The sequence below is a fragment of the Podarcis tiliguerta genome, assembly GCF_965153285.1.
Source record: "Podarcis tiliguerta genome assembly, chromosome: 9".
Lineage (NCBI taxonomy): Eukaryota > Metazoa > Chordata > Lepidosauria > Squamata > Lacertidae > Podarcis > Podarcis tiliguerta.
In genome coordinates this window covers 14,926,169-14,948,319 of record NC_139542.1, presented here as the reverse complement: position 1 = coordinate 14,948,319, position 22,151 = coordinate 14,926,169, and the positions used below count along the sequence as shown (strand labels likewise).

General features: G+C 46.2%; 1 protein-coding gene across 17 annotated transcripts in view; it reads right to left on the bottom strand.

Annotated features, from left to right (window-relative positions):
• PTPN13 (protein tyrosine phosphatase non-receptor type 13) overlaps positions 1 to 22,151 on the bottom strand; it is a 170,088-nt gene that overhangs the window by 37,275 nt on the left and 110,662 nt on the right. For 7 of the 17 annotated variants that reach the window (XM_083398108.1, XM_083398117.1, XM_083398118.1 and 4 more), the window contains 10 exons: positions 20,853 to 21,035; positions 18,105 to 18,267; positions 14,609 to 15,032; positions 13,207 to 13,304; positions 11,174 to 11,263; positions 10,664 to 10,771; positions 8,925 to 9,056; positions 6,223 to 6,686; positions 3,936 to 4,079; positions 231 to 324 (listed from right to left, as the gene is read on the bottom strand). In XM_083398108.1, the coding sequence (XP_083254234.1) occupies positions 231 to 324; positions 3,936 to 4,079; positions 6,223 to 6,686; positions 8,925 to 9,056; positions 10,664 to 10,771; positions 11,174 to 11,263; positions 13,207 to 13,304; positions 14,609 to 15,032; positions 18,105 to 18,267; positions 20,853 to 21,035 (1,900 nt within the window). The remainder of the gene's footprint in view (positions 1 to 230; positions 325 to 3,935; positions 4,080 to 6,222; positions 6,687 to 8,924; positions 9,057 to 10,663; positions 10,772 to 11,173; positions 11,264 to 13,206; positions 13,305 to 14,608; positions 15,033 to 18,104; positions 18,268 to 20,852; positions 21,036 to 22,151) is intronic. The other 10 variants (XM_083398120.1, XM_083398121.1, XM_083398122.1 and 7 more) reach the window with 2 other exon arrangements.

Here is a 22,151-nt window from a genome sequence, read left to right as displayed (position 1 = left end):
CAATAGTGGGCAGCCAGATGTCCCTGAATCTGACCAGCCATCCCCGGCCCCAGCATCTGATATCCAGAAATATGAGGCCTCTATACACTGAGGTCCTAAATAGCTACCGAGGCTGGTAGGGTTTTGATAGGCCCAGCTAAGTGCCCCCCTTTTCTCATATTCTCCAAGAACCCTGGCTATTCAGGAAGCTGCAAAACCCCAAGGTGAAAATAAAGGTTAATTATACTTGCCTTTTTGAATTCTACCATCAGCTTCAGCTGCTCCCTTAGGAATAACAGCTTTTACATACAGGCCTCCATGCCTCACGTTGGTGTTCACACCACCCTGCAGGTTAATAAATTGGACGAATGTTACGACCTTAATGTCAGATATCCGAAACCAAAGGCACCAACCCAATCCTTTAAAGGAATCCAGAACATACTCATGCAGGCTATCAGCAAGGACAAGCAGCAGCCGAAAATGAAACCCAGAAGGAATTATTATTTTTCTTTTCTTTTTTGAGCCCCATGCAAGTGAAGAGATGGTTCCCAAGGCTTGTTCTGGGTACAGAATTCTAGTTTAAAGTTCTGGTAACAGAACTATTGAGAATATTTGTGAAGGTTAACAAAGCATGAGTCTGAGGGGTATATCATGCATGTCCAGCCATTCAGATATAGACAGACACAGAGAGGGGGAAACTAAGGTGCGCTTCTTCCTCTTGAGTTATGGAAAGCTCAGTTGGGGGGGAGGAGGAAACTTCAGTAGGCTGGGTGGTGGGTTTCTTCTAATGTCTGAAAATGCAGTTTGGCCACCATTTCCTGCTAAGTTTACTGTGCCTTTAACTGCTGCACGACAGACAAGAATCCAACAGGTAAAGCTTTCCCCACTGCTGTACATTGGTGCCCCGCAAGACGAAATTAATTCATTCTGCGAGTTTTTTCATTCTACGAGTTTTTTCGTCTTGCGAAGCATCAATGTGTATTGACGGTTTCCCATAGGAATGCATTGGCGGTTTAAAAAAAACCGGCGCAAGACGTTTCATCTTGTGAAGCAAGCCCATAGGGAAATCCGTCTTGCGAAGCAACTCAGAAAACGGAAAACTCTTTCGTCTTGCGAGTTTTTCGTCTTCCGAGGCATTCGTCTTGCGGGGCACCACTGTATCTCCAAAAATGGAAAAGCTCAATTGTTGGATTTCTTCTTCTACAACATTTCAGAAAGCACAATTGGGGGAGGGGGGGAGCTGTCCACTTTAAGAAACGTGGTTCTTGAGCAAGAAGGGGTCAGTTTATGGATCCCTAAACTGGAGGGATCTGAGGCTCTTCAGAACTGTTGGCTTCCCACTCCCATTGACCCTGCCAGCACGGCCAATGACGATGGGAGGTGTAGCTCAGTAACAACCAGAGGGCTTCGGGTTCCCCATCTCTGCTTTCAGCAAAAGGCTACTCCTTCCTGAAGAGTGTCCACTTCCTATGCTTTTAAACTAGCAGGCTTATTTTACGTATACTTAGGTAAAGGTAAAGGGACCCCTGGCCATTAGGTCCAGTCGTGACCGACTCTGGGGTTGCGGTGCTCATCTCGCTTTATTGGACGAGGGAGCCAGCGTACAGCTTCCGGGTCATGTGGCCAGCATGACTAAGCCGCTTCTGGCGAACCAGAGCAGCGCATGAAAACGCCGTTTACCTTCCCGCCGGAGCGGTACCTATTTATCTACTTGCACTTTGACGTGCTTTCGAACTGCTAGGTTGGCAGGAGCAGGGACTGAGCAACGGGAGCTCACCCCGTCGCGGGGATTCGAACCGCTGACCTTCTGATCGGCAAGTCCTAGGCTCTGTGGTTTAACCCACAGCACCACCCGCGTCCCTTTTTTATGCTTGCTTTTTAATGTATGCTCAGTAGGTTCATTCCTATGTAGGTGTTAATAGTATTCCAAGCTGACAGTATTTAGTACAGGGCCAGTGAAACACATTTGCTTTCTGTTTCAGATTAGAAATTGCAACCAACGTGCTCACAATACTGTGCAAATGTGCTACAGGGAAGCAGGAAATGTGTTTTAATTTTTATGGCAAACTGATTTACTTTGGAAAGGATGAGAACTCTAGATAATTTGGACAAATGCCTTGGGGAATATGCCTGGGCTGATCTCCTTGGGTGAACCACAAATTCCTCTTCTAGCGATCTGCATTTACTCAACTCTCCTTGTCCAAACTGCTTTCCAAAATTCTGAGATGCAATCTGATCTTTGGAAAGTGAACCAAAGATTGCCATTAAAAAAGCACTTTCAGACACCCCCACAAAAAGCAATAAACACAAGGACACGGCATTGTATACCCGCTTTCGGAGTTTTATCTTTAAAGTGACATTGTCAAGTAGTTGCAGCCCATTAAGTACGAACGATCATGTACAGAACTCAGCTTACGTTCTTATAAAATTGAAAAGGCATGCCAAAAAGTGAGGTTACGGCTGCCAGCTTCTAACCCAGAAGTGGTCAATATGCTGAGCAGTCAAGAGTCAATGCAATTGCAGGTTCTTCTACCCTCCTGCCCCCTCCCCAAAGTTACTGGGGTGGGGTGCAACTAAAATTCTGCTTGATACAACAGGCAGAGTGGGGTGTTTGCGCGAATGAAGGGATGGAGGCAGAATAAGGTGAAAGTAGGCATAGCTGTGCCACCTCCCTCAGCACTTTAAAAGCACCTATGGGTTACAACTCAGAAATTGTGCATAAATATAAATATTTCGTAGTATTCTGCTTCGCAACCAGCAGAGGGAGCTCAGAGGATGTGTGACAAGGCTATATCGACTCCTCTGGCAATGCGGTCAGGTGTCAATAAGTGGCAACAGAACCACATACAAAGTCAAGAGTTAAGCTTAAGAGGGAATTCACTGATTTCAGCAGTCTTTCTGCAGGGAGAAGGAGAGTCACAACTGCAATTCTGCAGTGTTATAAATACAAGTAGGGAAAGTACGCATTTTTGTTGTTGTTGCTTCCATTCATGGTACGCATAGTAATACATTAGGAAACTCGATTCCGATCTCAGTTGTAGTTTATGCATGAATTAGGGCAGCTCTGCACATCACCAGTGCTGTGGGAAATACTGGAAATACACAGGAAAAACATAAAATGTGGATGCCCTACATGAACATGTGGCAATAATGCTGGGTGAGGAACTTGTGGTCCTCCAGATATTGTTGGACTGCAACTCCCATCATCCTAGAATCTGGCAATTTTGGTTTTTCTCAGTTTCTGGTTTTCCAATCCTAAATTCAGTTGTCCACAAAAATTCAATTTTTTTTTTTTTTTTTAAATCACGAACTTTCTCCACTATTTTGGTGAGAATTTATCCCAATATACATGTTGGAATATTTTTTTTGCTGAATGTACACACTTCAGAAAAGTGATTTCCTCTCAAATAATGCATGTTTAATGTTATTTCCCCTAATAAACACATTTTTATGTACACTTCACCCCAGTGTATGCGTTTTTGTACACATTACATGGCATTGCAAAAGTCGGGGAACTGCAAATTTCAAAGGATGGCTGTATTTTGGCTCCTGTATCATATTGGAAAGCGAAAACAGGGAGGTTTGCCTTTAACTGAGATCTCAATTGAATTGCTCCCCCAAACCTAGCTGGAGTCCAACAATATGTGATGCACAACATAGTTTGCTTTACTGCGATGTACGAATCAAGTCACTCTGTGTGTGCATTTATTTTTTCCCAAGGAACAAAACACAACACTTGGGTTTCTCTTGATGTGCAGAACTTGCCCTGAATCCATCCCCTTTGCATGTAATGTCATGCAGAACCTCAGCCTTGAGAGTTGTTGAGAGAAGTTAAATATTAGCAGCAGGTTTAACTACTTGACAGTGCCTCTTTAAGGTCCACTGCTACCCTGTAAACCATACATTTTTAACAGGTCGCTTGGAGTGGAGAAAAAAAGGAGAAAACAGGTAAAAACCTTGTCAAACAGTACCGTGACACTTATTCCCAAGCCGTTATCATTTTTGGCTAGTTCGACCTCAAAGATATCTCCAGGTTTAAGAGGCGGTGAAGAAAACTTTTTAGAATTCATTGAGTTGGCCAAATTCATGAAGTAAGGCTCCTTTACAAAAAACAGACAAAAAAACAGAGAGAGAGAGGAAAAGACAAAAAAAGAGAGAGAGTATACCCTGTTAGAGAGGTGATTTGTGATTAGGACTGTATTACATATTCAGCAGGGATAGCCAAAGGTTTGAAACGGGGGGGTAAAATGAGATTACACGTACATAAATATTTACACATGCACAAACACAACGCAGATAAAAACAGGGAGGCACTCTCGAAATCTAAGCAGATATATCCAAATGCAACTACAATTTGATGCAGTGTTTCAGGCGACATTCGTGATGTTATGGATCAAAGCGTCTGCAGCGACAGATCTCCCAGAACGAAGGAATCAATATGCCAATAATTGCTCGGGTCAGATACACTGCCAAAATTGCTCGGCGTGATGCAGCCATGTGTGGGCAGCTGGTCAATAAAAGCATTATGTCCCTGAGTAAGCGGTCAGCTGACCTACAGGACCCTCACGTGACCCTGTCACAGAAGGCTCCAGGTGGGCAGGTTTTGGCTAAGGAGCAGGAGACGTAGGATAAAGGACGTTAAAATGGGATTAAAGAAGTGTTTTGTGAAAACTGCCTTGGGCTGAGGGGGGCAGGATATTCCAGGGTCAGACTAAGAGGGAAATAGTAAAGGTAAAGGGCCCCGTGAACATTAGGTCCAGTCGTGGATGACTCTGGGGTTGCGGCGCTCACCTTGCTTTATTGGCCGAGGGAGCCAGTGTACAGCTTCCGGGTCATGTGGCCAGCATGACTAAGCCGCTTCTGGCGAACTAGAGCAGCACACAGAAACACCGTTTACTTTCCTGCCAGAGTGGTACCTACTTATCTACTTGCACTTTGACGTGCTTTCGAACTGCTAGGTTGGCAGGAGCAGGAACCGAGCGACGGGAGCTCACCCCATCATGGGGATTCAAACCGCCAACCTTCTGATCGGAAAGTCCTAGGCTCTGTGGTTTAACCCACAGCGCATGTAAATAAGCTCCTATTTCTACTGCCTAGGAAGGAGGCATAAAGCAAGGAGATCTCTGGGGTACACTATACACTGGGGATAAAGAAATTATCTATGTCGCCCAAAGAAAGACTTTGCCCAGGCCACACCTCCTCCACATGGACTTTCTTTCCACCCTTGGGTGTTCTTGTCTGAATGGAATATGGCTTCATCACGAAAAACGGTCCTTGCCTGTAAACAAATTTTGTGACTTATAGAGGCAACAAGAATTACCCTGATAGGACTGCAGAAGGCTAATAGTCAAAGTGGGTGGGGGAGAAGTAAAATGAGAGGAAATAAATGTTGCGTAAATGACTCATGTCTTGGCCTACTGAATTCGCCACGATTATCCCATAAGGCTGCCGTTGCCACCTGAAACAGCATCTAACTCTCTCTAAAGCGTTTAGCGTGCCCCTGTCCTGTTTACCAGCAACCCTCCTGTTAAAATGATTCATACCCACAACAGAAAGAGACCTCAATAAGCGGAGACATCTCACGTGTCCATTTCCCAGGCAGGTGGGGATTTGCCGGGGTGGGGAACCTCACTATAAATAGTGCAAGCATGCGGAAATGGGCTTTCCAGAGGGCTCTTTTGGAACCAAAACCAAGCTCTTGTCTTCCCTTTTGCCGATCACATAGGCTAATATACGCTTGCAAGGAAAATAAGCCCCCAAAGCATTAGTAAAAGGTGCCAGAGCGGTTAAGCAATGGAAGCGCCGGTGGCCGATCCCCACCCAGTCCATCTCACTCCCTTGTTTTAATTTCGAAACAAACCGGTAATTATAGTAAGACCTCATCCACACCATGAGTTTAAAGCACTCTTATACCGCTTTCACAACTGTGGCTTGCCCCAAGGAATCCTGGGAACTGTTAAGAGAGCTGCTAGTTCCTAGGAGACGCCATCTCTCCTCACAAAGCTACCATTTGAAGAGTTTGAGCAATTAATCCTCTTTCCCAAGGAACTCTGGGTACCGGCAGCTCCATGAGGGAACTAGGGGTCTCCTAGCAACTCTCAGCCCCTTAAGAAACCAGTTCCCAGAATTCTTTGGGTGGGGGAAAACCATGACTGTTTAAAGCATCATCATGGCGCTTTAAAGGTATGGTGTGGATGGTATGGAGGTAAAAAAAACACAAAGTGGTATAGAAATGGACTATGCCTTTTTGGCGGCCGCTGTTGCTGGTTCCTGGCTGCTGGAGTAAGTGGCTTCATCCATGTCAGAATCTCCTCGGTCAGAATACTCCACGGTCTCCGCCGTTCCAGCCTTTTTGGCTTTTGTTGTGTTTGCCTCCGAAGATGCTCCGCTTCTTTCGCTGAATTTGGAAAGGGCAAGCTGGGAATCGATGCAATTCTGGTATTCCGGCTGGGGCTTGTCACCGATATGGTTGCCGAAACCACCGTTTGTTTGGCTCTGGGACAGGCTGGCGCTTTCGGTCCTGGAGTCTTGGGAGCTGAGGCTTCCGTCCCGTTTACCCGAGCCAAGGCCAGATAAGCTCCCAGAGGTAGGCCTCTGTTGGCTCAGCGGCCGGTTGTGTTCCTCTGAAGACGACTCTGCTTCATGGTCTGGTGTCAGTGGCGGCCTTTTAAAATACCCCTTTGTGCCACTGAGGAGATTTGATGGTGCTAAGGAGAAAGGGAAATTCCCAACAGTAAGCATTATTTAAATAACCTAATATAGTCGTAAAGGTAAAGGGACCCCTGACCATTAGGTCCAGTCGTGACTGACTCTGGGGTTGCGGCGCTCATCTCGCTTTAATGGCCAAGGGGATTCGAACCGCCGACCTTCTGATCGGCAAGTCCTAGGCTCTGTGGTTTAACCCACAGCGCCACCCGCGTCCATAATATAGTTATACCTTGGGTTAAATATACTTCAGGTTGAGCGTTTTCAGGTTATGCTCCGCGGCGACCCAGAAGTAATGGAATGCGTTACTTCCGGGTTTTGCCGCTCGTGCATGCGCAGACGCTCAAAATGACGTCACGCGCATGCACAGAAGCGGCGAATTGCGGCCCGCGCATGCGCAGGTTGCGTTCTACTCAGGATGCGAACAGGGCTCTGGAATGGATCCCGTTCGCATTCAGAGGTACCACTGTACACTGGTCAGTTGAGACATACATATCTCAGCTTAAAAATCCAAAATATGCTCAGGTCTTGTGCCTGGGTGCTCCATCCTACAGCCAAACCCTTCCTTCTTTCTGTCTCAGCCCTACATGAGCCACAAGAAATCAGAAACGTGCCAGCCCTACTGAATTTCAGACCCAAGAACAAACGAAAGACAGAACTCCAACCAAACACGGCCGATGAGAGGATTTGGGGGACAGCATCAGCCCTGGGATGGATGAACATGTCAATTTCATTTTCTCTCAGTTCTTAATTTTCTCTTCAGTCTTAAGCTTTAATTCTCCACATTTCTGCTTCAGTTTGCGAAGTTATTTTTGAAGCGCCCTTGTGTGTGGATAGAGCACTTTGTGTGTGGATTTCTCCTGTATTTTTATAAACAATTTTGCCTAATACATGTGGTTTCTTCCAAAGCAATTTCCCCTAATATTTTTGTATGCTATTTTCACTAATATATGCATTTAGATGCACACTTTAGTATATGCATTTCTTTGTACAAATTACTTGGCTGGAGAAGTGCATTGCAAAATTCCAAGAAGTGCGAATTTTGAAGTACGGTCAAGTTTCAGTTTGTGCGTTGTTTTGAAAACTGCAAATCAGGTTAAGTTCACTTTTAAATGCAAGCTGAACTGAATTTCTCCTCCATCCCTAATTGGCACCCAGGTCAGGAAACTTTAGGCCAAACTGACCCTTTCCTTACTGGCTTTTAAAGCAGGTTATAAAAACATTTTTGCTTCAACAGGCCTTTAGTCTGGTTTCCCCTCATGCGAAGCCTTTTGGTGACTCCTAGCTCTCTGCTTTTACTACTTAAAAGTTGTTGGACTTTTGCTTTTGGAATTTTACTGTCTGCTTTTAACGACTGAAAGTGTCCTTGTGGGCCTATCTGGGCTGAAAGGCAGGGTACAAATATTTAGACAGACAAACAAACAACCAACCCTGATTTAATGAGCTATGTCAGCTTATCAATTCCATCCACCCCCAACGATCTGCAACTTTGCTCCAAAGCTGTCCCTTTCCTTCCACCCACAAGCTAATTTTATCGGATGATAAATTATGCTAGCTGGGTGTTAATTGGCAAGTTTTAGTGTTGCAGAACCCCTGGATATGTGGCTGAAGGTGTAGCCAATTCCTGCTAACAGTGCCTTAAGGGGAACATGGAAATTACTTTCTAATTGCAACAACAAGAACAACTGCAACTGGGCTGAGCTATTGTGTATAGATATATGAAGGGAGAAAAAACTTAAGAGAAATTTGCAGATTACACCAACTATTTATCTAAGACGGGGGGTGAGGAATTTCTGGCCAGTGGGTCAAATTTGGCCCAGCATGGCTGTCTTCCCTGAACCATGCCTACCTACCTCATATGTGATGTCAGGTGTGAGGCAGGTACAGAACTGGCTGGATCAATCACACAGCTGATCCCTGCAGAAAGTAGCCTTGCTAGAGCTCTGCTCTGTGCTTTGGCAAGAACAGGTATGGCAAGTCCCTTTGTGCTGTGGTTTCCAAGCACCCAACATCCAGCTGACTGTTAGGCACTTAGGAAGTGCTGCACAAGGGACTCTGACAGGTGGGCGGGATAATGCTGGATGATTGACAGGTCAGTTGTCCCAGCCATCTGTCAAAGTTGGTCCGCAGGGGGTGGAGGCAGAAAGCGATCCCGTCGGGTAAAGAAAGGTTCCTCACCACTGATGTAAGAGAAATAAATTTAAAACAAACAATAATGATAAAAACACTTAGCGAAATACCTTTTGTATGCCCCTCCTTAGGCTGCGAGATGACAAGGGTCACTTCTTCTGGAGCATGCTCAATAATTTCCAGCGCTGTGTGATGGCGGACCCCTTCCAAGCTCACACTGTTCACTGATATCAAGCGGTCCCCTATGGAGAGAGATTGATTCGGAGATCAAAACAATACATTTTCAAGCTTTTACAGAGGGGCCATGGAGCAATCCACTGACTGCTGCAGATGTTCAACATCCATTTAGTGCTTGGTGTATTGCAAAGGATGGACAAATCTGGCAATTTCAGTTTCTCATTTTTCCAATATTAAGTTTGGTTTGGCTCATTTCTGCATATGTTTGCGTGAAAATATGGTAAAAAGGTAAAGGACCCCTGGATGGTTAAGTCCAGTCAAAGGCGACTGTGGGGTGTGGCACTCATCTCACTTTCAGGCCAAGGGAGCTGATGTTTGTCCACAGACAGCTTTCCAGGTCATGTGGCCAGCATGATTAAACAGCTTCTGGTGCAACAGGACACTGTGACGAGTGCCAGAGTGCACAGAAACGCCGTTTACCTTCCCTCTACAGCGGTACCTATTTATCTACTTGCACTGGTGTGCTTTCGAACTGCTAGCTTGGCAGGAGCTGGGACAGAGCAATGGGAGCTCACCCCGTCATGGGAATTCGAACCAATGACCTTCCGATCGGCAAGCCCAAGAGGCTCAGTGGTTTAGACCACAGCGCCACCCGCGTATACACACACACACACACACACAGTCTGCATGAAAATTCATATGCATTTGCACCAATTGTATGCAGTTTCCCTTAGCAAATGCATTTTCCCAAGCAATGGCTCTCATGATGCCTTGAATGGGAAAGTCTTGTATCACATTGCCATAAGTTCTTCACAGGTTCTTTTGGACCCAGATTTAAATCATCTCCACACGGCCATAATGCTTGCTGTGTGACTATCTTGGGCTAGTAACTATCTCTCAGCCTAACCTACCTCACATAGTCGTCATTTGGCTAAAATGGGTGCAGGGAAAGGTGGGGTGAAACTATAATACGGATAAAACAAGTGTTATGGGTATTCAGGATCCCCCTTGTGGTTATGTTTTGGTTTTTGCTGGTTGTTGGCGTCTAAATAAAAAACTTCAAAGCAGCTGTGTGGGGCTGTTCATTTCACCAGAGAAGGGGTTATATTACCCCTGCTACTACCCCTGATCTACACAGCACCATTCTGAAGTTGCTATTATTAGCCCCATTGGTTCTGGGGAGGGAGGGAGGGAGAAGATAATGCCCACACCCTACAATGTTTCCCCAAGCAAATTAGACGCCACTCCGAGGGGTGTTTCAACAAAGGGAGAGAAAGAATAATGGATCTCTCTCACATCGCTGTCTAGTTTGGTCCTGATAAGAAGCACTGAAACTTTATTTTTCCAAGATGAGCTGTTAAGCTATAAACTAACAAACCAAACAACAGGCAGCCATCAATCGCAGACTGTTAGCAATATAGCTCGCCTACATAAAAAGTGTAATTGCCTGATAGGGCCATTCAATGCATTTCATTTTCCAAAATTAGCAGCAAGCGTGTTTTCCAATCACTTCTAATGTCATTGCCAATGGCAACATTCAGAACTTCAACATTAAATACGTATGCAGTACGTTTTGTCCATTATATATATATTTTTTAAGTCAGTGTTTTTAATGTTCGGACAGTACTTCTACTGCTTTCTTTCAGCGTACAGTAGCAAGCCTAAGATTTACCTGGTTTTAGCAATCCCTGCAAATCTGCTGGTCCTCCAGGAGTTATGGAGTGAATGAAAATCCCAAGGTCAAGCTTTCCAGTATTCTCCCCACCAGTGATCTGAAACCCTGTTTAAAGCAGTCATTTAGTAAAATTTAAAGTAAAGTTTAAAGCAGTTATTTGGTAAAATTCATGGCAATGTTCCATGAGATTTTCAGAGACCCATTGACCATGGTTTACTAAGAATTTCCCTGTGTAAAGGGATAAGGATAATTGTCAGTTTACCCCAATGGGGAATCTAGAGATAGAATTAGGTAGGACATAAGACCATACTGATGACTTTATATCAACATGTGTTAAGTCTGTTCCAGTATCTGATAGCTTTCTAAACCTGGGGACATTTCATTCAAAAACAAAGGCATCTTCCAGACTGAACTCCACCACAATCTGCTCCACCTAATCAAGCTGTATGCTCAATTTTTGTTCATTTCTGTCTTTACATATGGACTTTCAAAGTGACATCAACTCACCTAAGCCATACTTCTCATCTTTTTTCAGGTTTATCAAGCTGATCTCCCTTTCTGGCAACGACAGTGGATTTTGTTTTGTTTGTAGAACATCTGTAGGGAAAGGGAGGGGGGAAGTCACTGAGATACAGCAGGGTGTATTTATTTCTTGGAACATGACATAACACAAAGGACCTGAAACCTTTCAAGTCAAACTTCACTTGAATTTGCTGTGTAATTAAAAACAACTCTTCTTGCAACTCAAGAGGGGCATTAATGATAGGGCTTGACACTGCTTCAACGTTTTGGGGAAAGGAAGTTCTTCTCCTTCCTACATGAAACGCATCCTTTAGGACAGTGTTCCCCAACCTTGGGCCTCCAGCTGTTTTTGGACTACAACTCCCATCATCCCTCGCTAGCAAGACCAGTGGTCAAGGATGATGGGAATTGTAGTCCAAAAACAGCTGGAGGCCCAAGGTTGGGGAACACTGCTTTAGGATATGCAATCTGATGAACATTTAACAATATTATCTCCACAAAGCAATCAGGCCCCATTTTGAATATGTGTATATTAATACATGCAGATTCCATCTAACTCAGTGCCTTTGCAGGTTCTTCCAGAGTCAGATATTCCTCATGCAAGACAACGTATGGTTCTGGAAGTGACTACAGGGGCTACATGTAGTGGAAGAACTAGCCAGGCCCATGCAGGGGGAAGGCAGCTGGGTCCACTTGCCCTGGAGGGCTAAGCCAGCCAGCCCACCCCCGCTGCTAGACTTCCACTGTCATGCCAAGATTTTCTAACTTTATTCTAACAAGACTCCTGCCCCGGACCTCAGACCAGCTCTGCATGGGCCTGCTTCCATAATATTCCATAATATAGTGGAACTACCGTATTTCTCGCTCTATAGGACGCACCCGACCATAGGAAGCACCTTGTTTTAGAGGGGGAGAACAAGAAAAAAAATTATCCCCCTCTCTGCGCAGCGCCCCTTCAGCGAAGCGGCAGGAGAAATGGAGCCCCTTCCATTTCTCCTCCCGCTTAGCTGAAAGGGTGCTGTGCCTTAGCTGAAGGGGTGCGCACCGACCCCTCTCTCCAGGCTTCAGCGAAAGCAACGCGAAGCCTCTGGAGTGCAGAGGGAGCGCTCCCACTGTGCTTCGGAGGCTTCGCGTTGCTATCGCTGAAGCCAAGTAGCCTGCATTTGCTCCATAAGACGCACACACATTTTTGGAGGGGAAAAGGTGCGTCTTATAGAGCGAAAAATACGGTATATTAAACAGGGGCACAAGATGAGTGACTGGACCTGTGTGTTAAGTCCCCTGATCTCTCTCTCTCTCTTTTAAAGGACTCATATATCAGTGGGAGAGCCACATGCTCTGCATGCAAAAGGCTCCGGGTTCAATCCCCGACATCTCCAAGTAAGGCTGGAGATTTTGGAGAGCCACTGCCAGTCAGCGTTGGCAACACTGAGCTAGACAGTCCAGTTGTCCAATTGGTTATCAAGACAGCTTCTTACATTCCTAATCATTGCAGTGCAACTGTTCCTGTTACAATGTTTATCTAGGAACAAGCTATCTGCTTTTTATAAAGAGGAGCTGTGGTATTTAAGTGCTTCAGTTGGGGGGAGTGGGGAATCAGCATCACCAAAAGTGACAGTATAGAACCATAGAATTGAAGAGGTGGAAGGGACCACGAGGGTCACCTAGTGCAGTGTTTCCCAACCTTGGGCCTCCAGCTGTTTTCGAACTACAATTCCCATCATCCCTGACCACTGGTCTTGCTAGCTGAGGATTATGGGAGTTGTAGTCCAAAAACAGCTGGAGGCCCAAGGTTGGGAAATGCTGACCTAGTGCAATGCCCTGCAACACAGGAATCTTTCACCCAACGTGGGGCTCGAACCCACGACCCTGAGATTAAGAGTCTCATGCTCTATCGACTGAGCTATCCCAAGATTAAGTCTGCACATGGTTCAAGTTAATTACTAATGGACCTTTAAAAATCCAGTCACAAGGTCTAAAGTTCATCGTAAAAAAGTACTGAATCAAACAATGCTGACCTACAACATAGGCTTGGCCAGTGTCTTCAGTGGATGAAGAATCAGATTCATTTTTCCTTCTTTCTAGGCTGGAATTTAAACCTGCATGAGAGTGTGAACTAAAGGTTCCAAAGGGAAACGGCGAAAGAGAAGCAGTGAAAGGGGAGCGGAGAGGAAAACAAAACATAGAAGGGAACAAAGGAAAAAGTAAAAAAATAATAATGATATAAATATGACAAACTAAACACAAACTGGTGTAAAGGTAACACCACTTCTGGGCGTTAAGAATGCACCAGTGGAAATCAGTGAACATGGAGATGTTTATTCTGTGCGCGTAGAATCAGAGCTCCATGGGAATAGGTATGAAACAGCTGGTCACGAAGAGATTTTAGGATGATGAAATGAAAATGAATCCTGCAGTTTTGCAAAATTGCAGTACGTCCTAACAAACCGTGGCCCCTGACCTGACATAAACTGTAAAAAGCTTAGGAAAATACAGTGGTACCTTGTTTTGAGTCCTGGATGCTCGACGAAAAGGACGCTCAACAAAGCACCACTCTGAGCATGCACATGGAGCGGTCTGCGCTTCTGCGCATAGCGCCATTTAGCACTTCTGCACATGCGTGAGCGGCAAACCCAAAAGTGACCTGTTCCGGTACTTCTGGGTTTGCCACAGACGTCCATTGAAATGGACGCTGGATGGGGCAGACTTATTACGGAGGTACCACTGTATAACAAGGTGAAAGTGCTGCAAAAATGCTCAGGAATTCACTTTCGATCCAAAACAATTCTAAAAATGGATCTCTGCTTACTTTTGGCCTGAAGACACCAACTGTTTAATATAGCCCAAGGATCCTAGCTATTGACTACAGAGCATTAGGAAATGCTGTAAATACAAGAGAGGACTTGGAGAACTTCTGCGGCAATGGTAACTGCCCTCCCTAAAAACGGTGTACACACGTTAACCGGAGTTTGCCATGAGGACAGCAACAGAAAAAAAGACCACTTTAAATCCTGCAACCTCCATGCGAATGCCACTGAGAAATGCTTAACCTGTGGCAGTGTGGCAAGCGCGAAAATGAAAAGCCTCTTATCCCATGCTTTGTCCCAGATGCACACACTGATTTCACTCCGCACAGGTGGCACTGCCTGTGTTTCAGGCTATGCAAGAGAGACTTTAAACCAGGGATGGAGAACCTGTGGCTTTTCAGAGATTGATGGATCTCAACTTCCACCAACCCCTGACCAATAGGGCCAAGGTGGCAGAGGCTGATGGGAGCTGGAGTCCCACAGCATGTGGTGGGCCACATGACATCAATTTCTGCTTTAAACATTACACAGAGCATCTTCAAAAGGATGTACTTCTGAGTAGCTACCTACGGGAACGGCCATGTTAAAACCAGCCCGCAAAAGAGATCCTTACTTGTTGAGCTTTGCTCCTCCAGCCGCTGATTCGGCGTCAGATTTTGGCACCTGCTGGAAGATCTTCCCCATCATTTCCTCCATTCTCCGAGAAGAGGCGTCCACGGGGCTGATGACGTTTTTCCGAAGAGGGCTGACAGACACCTGGCTCTGGGTCAGGTCGTGAAAGGATTTGCTCATGATTCTGGGCCTTTCCTCCCAGGGCAGCTTCTCGTTTTTGTCCCTGGAACAGCTCTGGGCAGACTGGAAGAGGGAGAGTTCAGAGTAGGAGAGCTTCTTGAGGATATCCGCTTGCACCGACAAGGGCCGGACGGCAAGCCTGTTCAGTGTGCTGCTGGCCAGGCTGCCGGTGCTGATGGCACGGCCCATGTTGAACCCTTTGACAGAATCCGTGTGGAGGTTGAGGCTCCTAAACGACGCTCTCTCTGCAAGGAGATGGAAAACAAGTTTATGCACTTAAAAGTAACACACCTCAAAATGCCTTCTGTGTAGACTGGGAAATCTAGAAGAAATAAATATGACTCTTAAAGCTCTATGGGGCTCCAAACTTTACCAATTCAATACACTCAGTAGCCACAATCCAACAGTAACTCTAGATGGGTGATGATGTTTAGGGTGCAAACAGACCATACATTGAAAGAGTGTGACTTCCCCTAAATTAATCCTTGTAACTGCAGTCTGTTAATGGTGCTGGAAATTGTAGCTCTGTGAGGTGTAAGCTACAGTTTCCTGGGATTATGTGCACACACACACACACACTGAGTTGATGTTTTAAAAATAACACTTAGCAGTGGGCACTGTCTTTTTCTAGGACAAAAACCAGTCACTGGGCCCCACAATCCAGGGGGAGAGGTGCTGCCATCAAACCCCATCTGAAAATTGGATGCTTGATACAATAGCTCGGCTGCTCACCAGTACAAACAACAGTGATGCTAATAATTACATTGTCCGTACTTAAAAGACCTACACCGGCTGCTAATTTGTGTCTGGCACAATTCAGCTGAATCTTCAAAGCTCTAAGTGGTTTGGGACAAGGTATCTGAAAGCCCATCTACTCTCACATCAGCCTGTCTGACATTTAAGATGTTCTCCAGAGGACCAGCTCTGACTGGCTCTCTCTTTTGAGGTAGTAGTGGAAGAGACAAGGAACAGAGCATTTTGGGTTGTGGCACCTCACCTTTGGAACGCCCTCTCCATGTTTTTTCACCCCTGCCCTTTTAGGCTAGAGGCTGCCATTTTAGATTGCCCCAAATGCCTCACTCTCAAAGGTTTGTTTGTTTTTTAAAGAGGGAGGGTTAGCGATGGCTGCTACAAAAAAAAAAGGTGTTTCCATGCTTTTGTGGCTGCTACCATTCTCTGAATGGGGTACACTGGGAGATGTAAAATGGCATAGTTTCAAGAACTCCAGCAGATTCCAGAACACTGCCACACCTAAAGTTGCAAAGTCTCCCGAAATGCAAAGGCGGGTGTCAGGGAACTGCCATCGGAACAGGAGGAGGTGAGAGGGCTCCCGGATGATGGTGGAGAGGGTCCCAGTAGGAGGAGGGATAGCCCATACGCTGGGGAAGGAAATCAGCGCAACACCAGTGGAGAAGGGGAGGAGATAGAGGAAGCGGAGAGTTGGCTCCAGGACTCTTCGCAGGAGACAAGCGGAGAGGGGACAAGTGCTCCGTTGCCCGCGCCCACAGTGCGCAAAAAACTTTCGCGCAGGCAACGGGGGAGGAGACTGGGCGTCAAGCAGCTTTTATGTTGGAAGCGTTTTAAGAAACGCCCACTGACGGATTCTGCCAGCGACTGAGGCAGCCACGAGAGAGAGGCTGCTCTCTCAGAAAGGGTTCAACCATGCAAGATAGTCACAAGTAAAGGCAACTTACGCACAAGCAATCCCTAGAACCATTACAGCGGGGAAGCAGTTTTGCCTCCAAACCCGTCTCCCCAAATCTGAGCTGAGCTTTCAGCACCCGGTCCTAAAGTAACCAAACTTCACAATGCCATCCTGTTTTAGGACAGACAGGAGTTCTGGCTGAGACCAAAACTCCTGTTTCCTTGGGACTTCAGCCTCTGACTGAACATACAGAGGGATGTGTCGCGAGGCTCTTCAAATGCACACACCTTTCATTGCGTCGTCTCTCTCTTTTATCTAGCATGAAATGTCTTCAGCCCTTTGAAGCCTTTCGATGTAACACTTAATCTCCGTCTAATCTCTGCCAGTCCTCTTTTGCACTCTTTCAAGAATTTGAATCTCTTGTATTTAAAGCTCAGTGCCCAGCGCTGTACACAAGACTCGCCTTACAAAGGTTTTACATGAAAGAAACCATTATCTCTCCATTTGTAACTAATCCTCCTCCTCCTTAACCGTAAGACCTTGTTAGCTGGGTTTCTGGCAGACACCATGGGCTGAACAGTCTCCACCGAGCCATTGTCTCTTTGTCAGCTTCTCACAACAAATATGTACTATACACACAGGTGGCAAGAACTATTATATTAGCAGTCAACATTCATGTTAATTTTTTTTGCCCATATATGCTTTATTGCTCCCTACATTTTTTTTAAGCAATTAAATTTAACAGCTGTAGTTGATGGCAGTTGTATGCAAAGACCCCAAGTTTTTTTTTAAAAAAAATGTTTTAAAGATTTTCTTGTTTTACAGAAGTATGTGTAATGTCTCTCGTATTTTTCCCATGTAACATTTTAACAAATCTGTTTCATTTGTTGAGACATTAGGGGGAGGGGAAAAAAGGGGGGGGAAAGATGGGTGGGGGTGGGGTCGGGTGGCGATGTTTCTATTATGCTTAATGTATGTAGGGTTTGGTTTCAGCGTTGCTTGTGCAGGTTCTCTGCTGTTCACTTGTGTTCCTTTGGTGGTGAGAGAGGTTGGGGTTGGCCTAGGGTGTGGTTGTTTGTTTGTGATTGGCTGTGGTGATCTTTGTTTTTGTGTGTGAGTGGGGTGGGTGGAACACCCCAAGTTGTTAAGGGCCTTCTAAATTAATACAAGAACCTTGAACCTGGCCTGGAGACCAATTGGAAGCTTTTGAGAATCTGAGTTAAGTGATGTTGTTCTCAGAGTTATTCCCAATTGGAGTACAGTGGTACCTCGGGTTACAGACGCATCAGGTTACAGACACTTCAGGTTACAGACTCCACTAACCCAGAAATAGTACCTCGGGTTAAGAACTTTGCTTCAGGATGAGAACAGAAATAGTGTGGTGGCAGCACGGCAGACCCCATTAGCTAAAGTGGCACCTCAGGTTAGAATCATAGAATCATAGAGTTGGAAGAGACCACAAGGGCCATTGAGTCCAACCCCTGCCAAGCAGGAAACACCAGGTTAAGAACAGTTTCAGGTTAAGAATGGACCTCCAGAACAAATTAAGTTCTTATCCCGAGGTACCACTGTAGCTCTCTCTTCTGCAAGTTGAGGTCCAACACACAGATGGTATACAGATTACCAACAGCAACCGGAGGAGCAAGAGGACAGCACCAGCCATTGTGCTTACCTATTTCCTGAGCATCTTGGTTACTTTGCCTGGCTCTCATCTGGAGCTGAAATTTATGCTGCGAAGAGCAAAGCTGCAGCAAGTACTGGCAGGTCTTGCTGGTGTCAGTTTGGAAGGCATGTTTTATACCATCAGATGTGTTCTGCAGAGTTATCTTCCTCTTCTGTAGCAGGAAAAACAGGTAAAAGGCAGACACATATATATGATACTTTCCAGCTTTGGGGCGATGCAAATCATTATTCAAGAACAGAACTTGCAAGAAGCAAACAACTGACTGGACTGCTGTAGCGACACTGTATATTACTACAAAACCTGAGGTGCAGAAAATGCAATTATAGCTCCGCTAGATATTATGCAAGGGTTATACTGCATGTGAAAGTATTCAAAACGCAGGACAAGCAAGATCAAGATCATGGTGTGGAGGTTTAGTGCTCCTCCAGAGGTCCTTTTTATTGTGAATTCATGATGGTTTGTTCTCATGATTGTATCAGGGCAGTTACCGTATTTTTCGCTCTATAGGACGCACTTTTCCCCCTACAAAAATGAAGGGGAAATGTGTGTGCGTCCTATGGAGTGAATGCAGGCTCCTTGGCTTCAGTGATAGCAACGCGAAGCCTCCGAAGCGCAGAGGGAGAGCTCCCCTCGCACTCTGGAGGCTTCGTGTTGCTTTCGTTGAAGCCGCCTGAAGCCCCTGGAGCGCAGTGCGAACTCCCGCTGCGCTCCGGGGGCTTTGGGCAGCTATCCACAAGTTTTCTGAGCGCAGCAGGAGTTCCCGCTGCATTCCGAAGGCTTGCGGATAGCCGCCTGAAGCCTGGAGAGCAAGAGGGGTCAGTGTACACCAATCACTTTTGCTCTCCAGGCTTCGCTTCGCTGGAGAGGCGCTGCACAGTTTTCCCTCTCTACGCAGCACCCCTTCAGCGAAGCGGGAGGAGAAATGGGAGGGGCTCCGTTTCTCCTGCCGCTTCACTGAAGGGGTGCTGAGCAGAGAGGGGGAGAATCCCCCCCCGTTCTCCCCCTCCTATGGTCCGGTGCGTCCTATAGAGTGAAAAATATGGTATATGCAATTTCACTTTCAGTATCGTTTCTGCCTGGAAAAGTTTCAGTGTGGACACAGTGCTTTGTTTCCAGCTGGTGACTGCTGAATTCCTTTCCTATTTCATACAGCTAATCTTCTGGGTTTTGTTCCACTCTCGTTGTGCCACAGGGAATGTGGGCCCCACCAGATGGCAATAATGAGGCAACACTGGGGAAGTATCTCAGAACAACGAATAAAGCGGAATGGTGTGTGGACGGGCCCAGTATAAATCCACCATTTTTGTGTTGATGACACGTTGCAGAAAGTACCTGTTGCGCAAAACACCAGTTTGGAGGGATTCTTAGTCCTTTCCTCCAATCCTCTTTTTCCAAATCTGCTATTTGCTGCAGAAGTGAAGCTTATACTGATGCTAATAACAGGTCCCCGTCCCCCCCGGGGGACTGGAGTGTACAGGGAAAAGACTACTCTCCCCTTCGTGTGACACATTCCTGCTCCTACCCACCCATCTCTGAGGCTAATCTCCAAATGATTACACAAAGTTAACATCCCATGTAATTCGGCCCCACAGGTATTGTTTTTCAGTATTCACCATTTGGTGCTCGGAATGAGGAACGGAAGAACGAAAAGGTAACACTAAATTGAGCATCTTTTCAACTCCACGGCTTGAAATAAATGGGATTCGAAAGTGCTATAATATTAGTTGGATTCTGCTCTTTACACTAAAGAGTCAGAGTCAACCCACAGATTCAGGGCAAAAAGCACACACCATGTGACACAAGCCTCCCAAGACTCCGCCACCTCAGAATACAGAGGGGGGGGCCTGTATGTCTGAGAGCTCCTCCTGTTAAAAGAAAAAGGGAAAAGTTTCCCTGCATATAGAATGGTAGCTTAACGGGGAGAGAAAGGTCAGTCTAAATGCCTAACATGAAGAATTTGGGCAGTGGCGGAAAGGATGCAATTATGCATGCAACCCCCCCCCCCCCGCTTGCATTCTGAAGTGGTACAGTCTCAGAAGGACTGTACCGTAAGGTTTCTCCCACTCCATTATCGGTCTTCAGTGGATGAGATGCCTCCAACAGCACAGTGACAGATCGGCTAGCAAATACTCTCAACCTCTCTAGCATGATACGGCCTGGCTTGCTGCTCATCTAGCTTTTATTACTAAACTATTTGCCTCACACTATGGAGCACATGGTATCTTCCTCTTGTTCCCTTCTGGCATGCTGTCATGTGGACACTGTAGATACCGTATTGGCCTGAATGTAAGCCATACTTTTCCTCCAAATTCTGACAGCGGAAAGTTAAAAGTGCGTCTTATATTTGAGACCTTCCCTTCCGCCCCCAACAGCTCTGGGGAGGATTGGGAGCAGCGGGCGGGCTGCATGCCATTGCCCCACACTCCCGGGCTGTTCTCTTGGGGGGGCAAGCAAGGCCGCAGGAGCGCGGGGCAACAGTGCACAGCCCACTTGCCATTCCCAAGCCTCCCCAGAGCTGCCGGAAAGAGGGGGTAGGGAAGGAAGGAAGCAGCCTGGGTTTTGCCTTTTTTTCTTTCCCCTCCTTCAATGTTAAACGTGCAGCTTATTTGTGGGTGCGCCTTATATTCACGCCAATACGGTAACTGGAGTTTCGTGGGTGGGTGGGCAGGCATGGAGTTGTCCAGTCTGTGATTGTACTGGTGGCAGTGGTGGGAGGAGGAAATGTTACCAACGTACACTGAAGGATATTTTTTTTGTTTCTCTCCACGGGAAGCGGAGGACAGGTGTGCGGGCTCCATTGTGGACCTCAAAAATGAGAACTCCTTTGGGGCAAACTCCCAGCAAAATCCCGGTCTGAGATTTTTTCTCTGGCAACACACGGTGGAAATGAACGCCGTATTCTGTCAGCCTTTGGCAAATCTGCACAACGAGAAAGGAGGCACAGAAAGAGAGAAATGTTTGTGAGAAAAGTTAATTTGAGGACACTGACGAGTGTAAAAATGATATTATGCAGTTCAAAAGAAGAAAAATGTGGCCTTACGATGAGATTCACCCTCTGTTTTCATTACTTATTTCACATAAAAACAAAAGTGAACATACAACACTGTACATTAATTATGTTCAATAAAAAAACTGTATGTATGTGTGTGTGACTTTAGTTCCAGACCAATGAATGCATATTGAATCTGCAACAAATCACTTCAAACAAAAAAACAAAAAAACAAACAAACAAACAAATAAATATTTTAAACACATCTCATTTCTTGGCTGTTACTCTGAAAAGTAATTGCTATGGCTACCTCTGGCCAGCTGCAACCTACGTGTAAGACGCCACCAAAAATCAGAAAGGATTTTCCGAAATGTATGATGTGGCTTTCCTATACTTCAAAAGTGTTTAACCTTTTCCAGCCTGAGGGCCGCATTGCCTCATGGGCAATCTTCCAGGGGCCACATGCCAGTTGTGGGCAGGACCAGAGGCAAAAATGGGCGGAGCAACAGTTGTGACCCTTACCCTTGTACAGCAGGCTGCGTTTCTGCTAAACAAAAGCCAGAGGCTTACATGTGCACCTCTTTCCATCCAGGTGCAAAACGCGCTGGCACCACTCAGGGACACACGTTCCAGTCATTCAAAAGCAAATTGAGGAAGGCGGAGGGCAGGACCAGTATAGGGTGTGCTATGGCGAGCATTCAGCACGGGTGGCGCTGTGGGTTAAACCACAGAGCCTAGGACTTGCCGATCAGAAGGTCGGCGGTTTGAATCCCCGCGACGGGGGGAGCTCCCGTTGCTCGTTCCCTGCTCCTGCCAACCTAGCAGTTCAAAAGCGCGTCAAAGTGCAAGTAGATAAATAGGTACCACTCTGGCGGGAAGGTAAACGGCGTTTCCGTGCGCTTCTCTGGTTCGCCAGTAGCGGCTTAGTCATGCTGGCCACATGACCCGGAAGCTGTACACCGGCTCCCTCGGCCAATAAAGCGAGATGAGCACCGCAACCCCAGAGTCGGTCACGACTGGACCTAATGGTCAGGGGTCCCTTTACC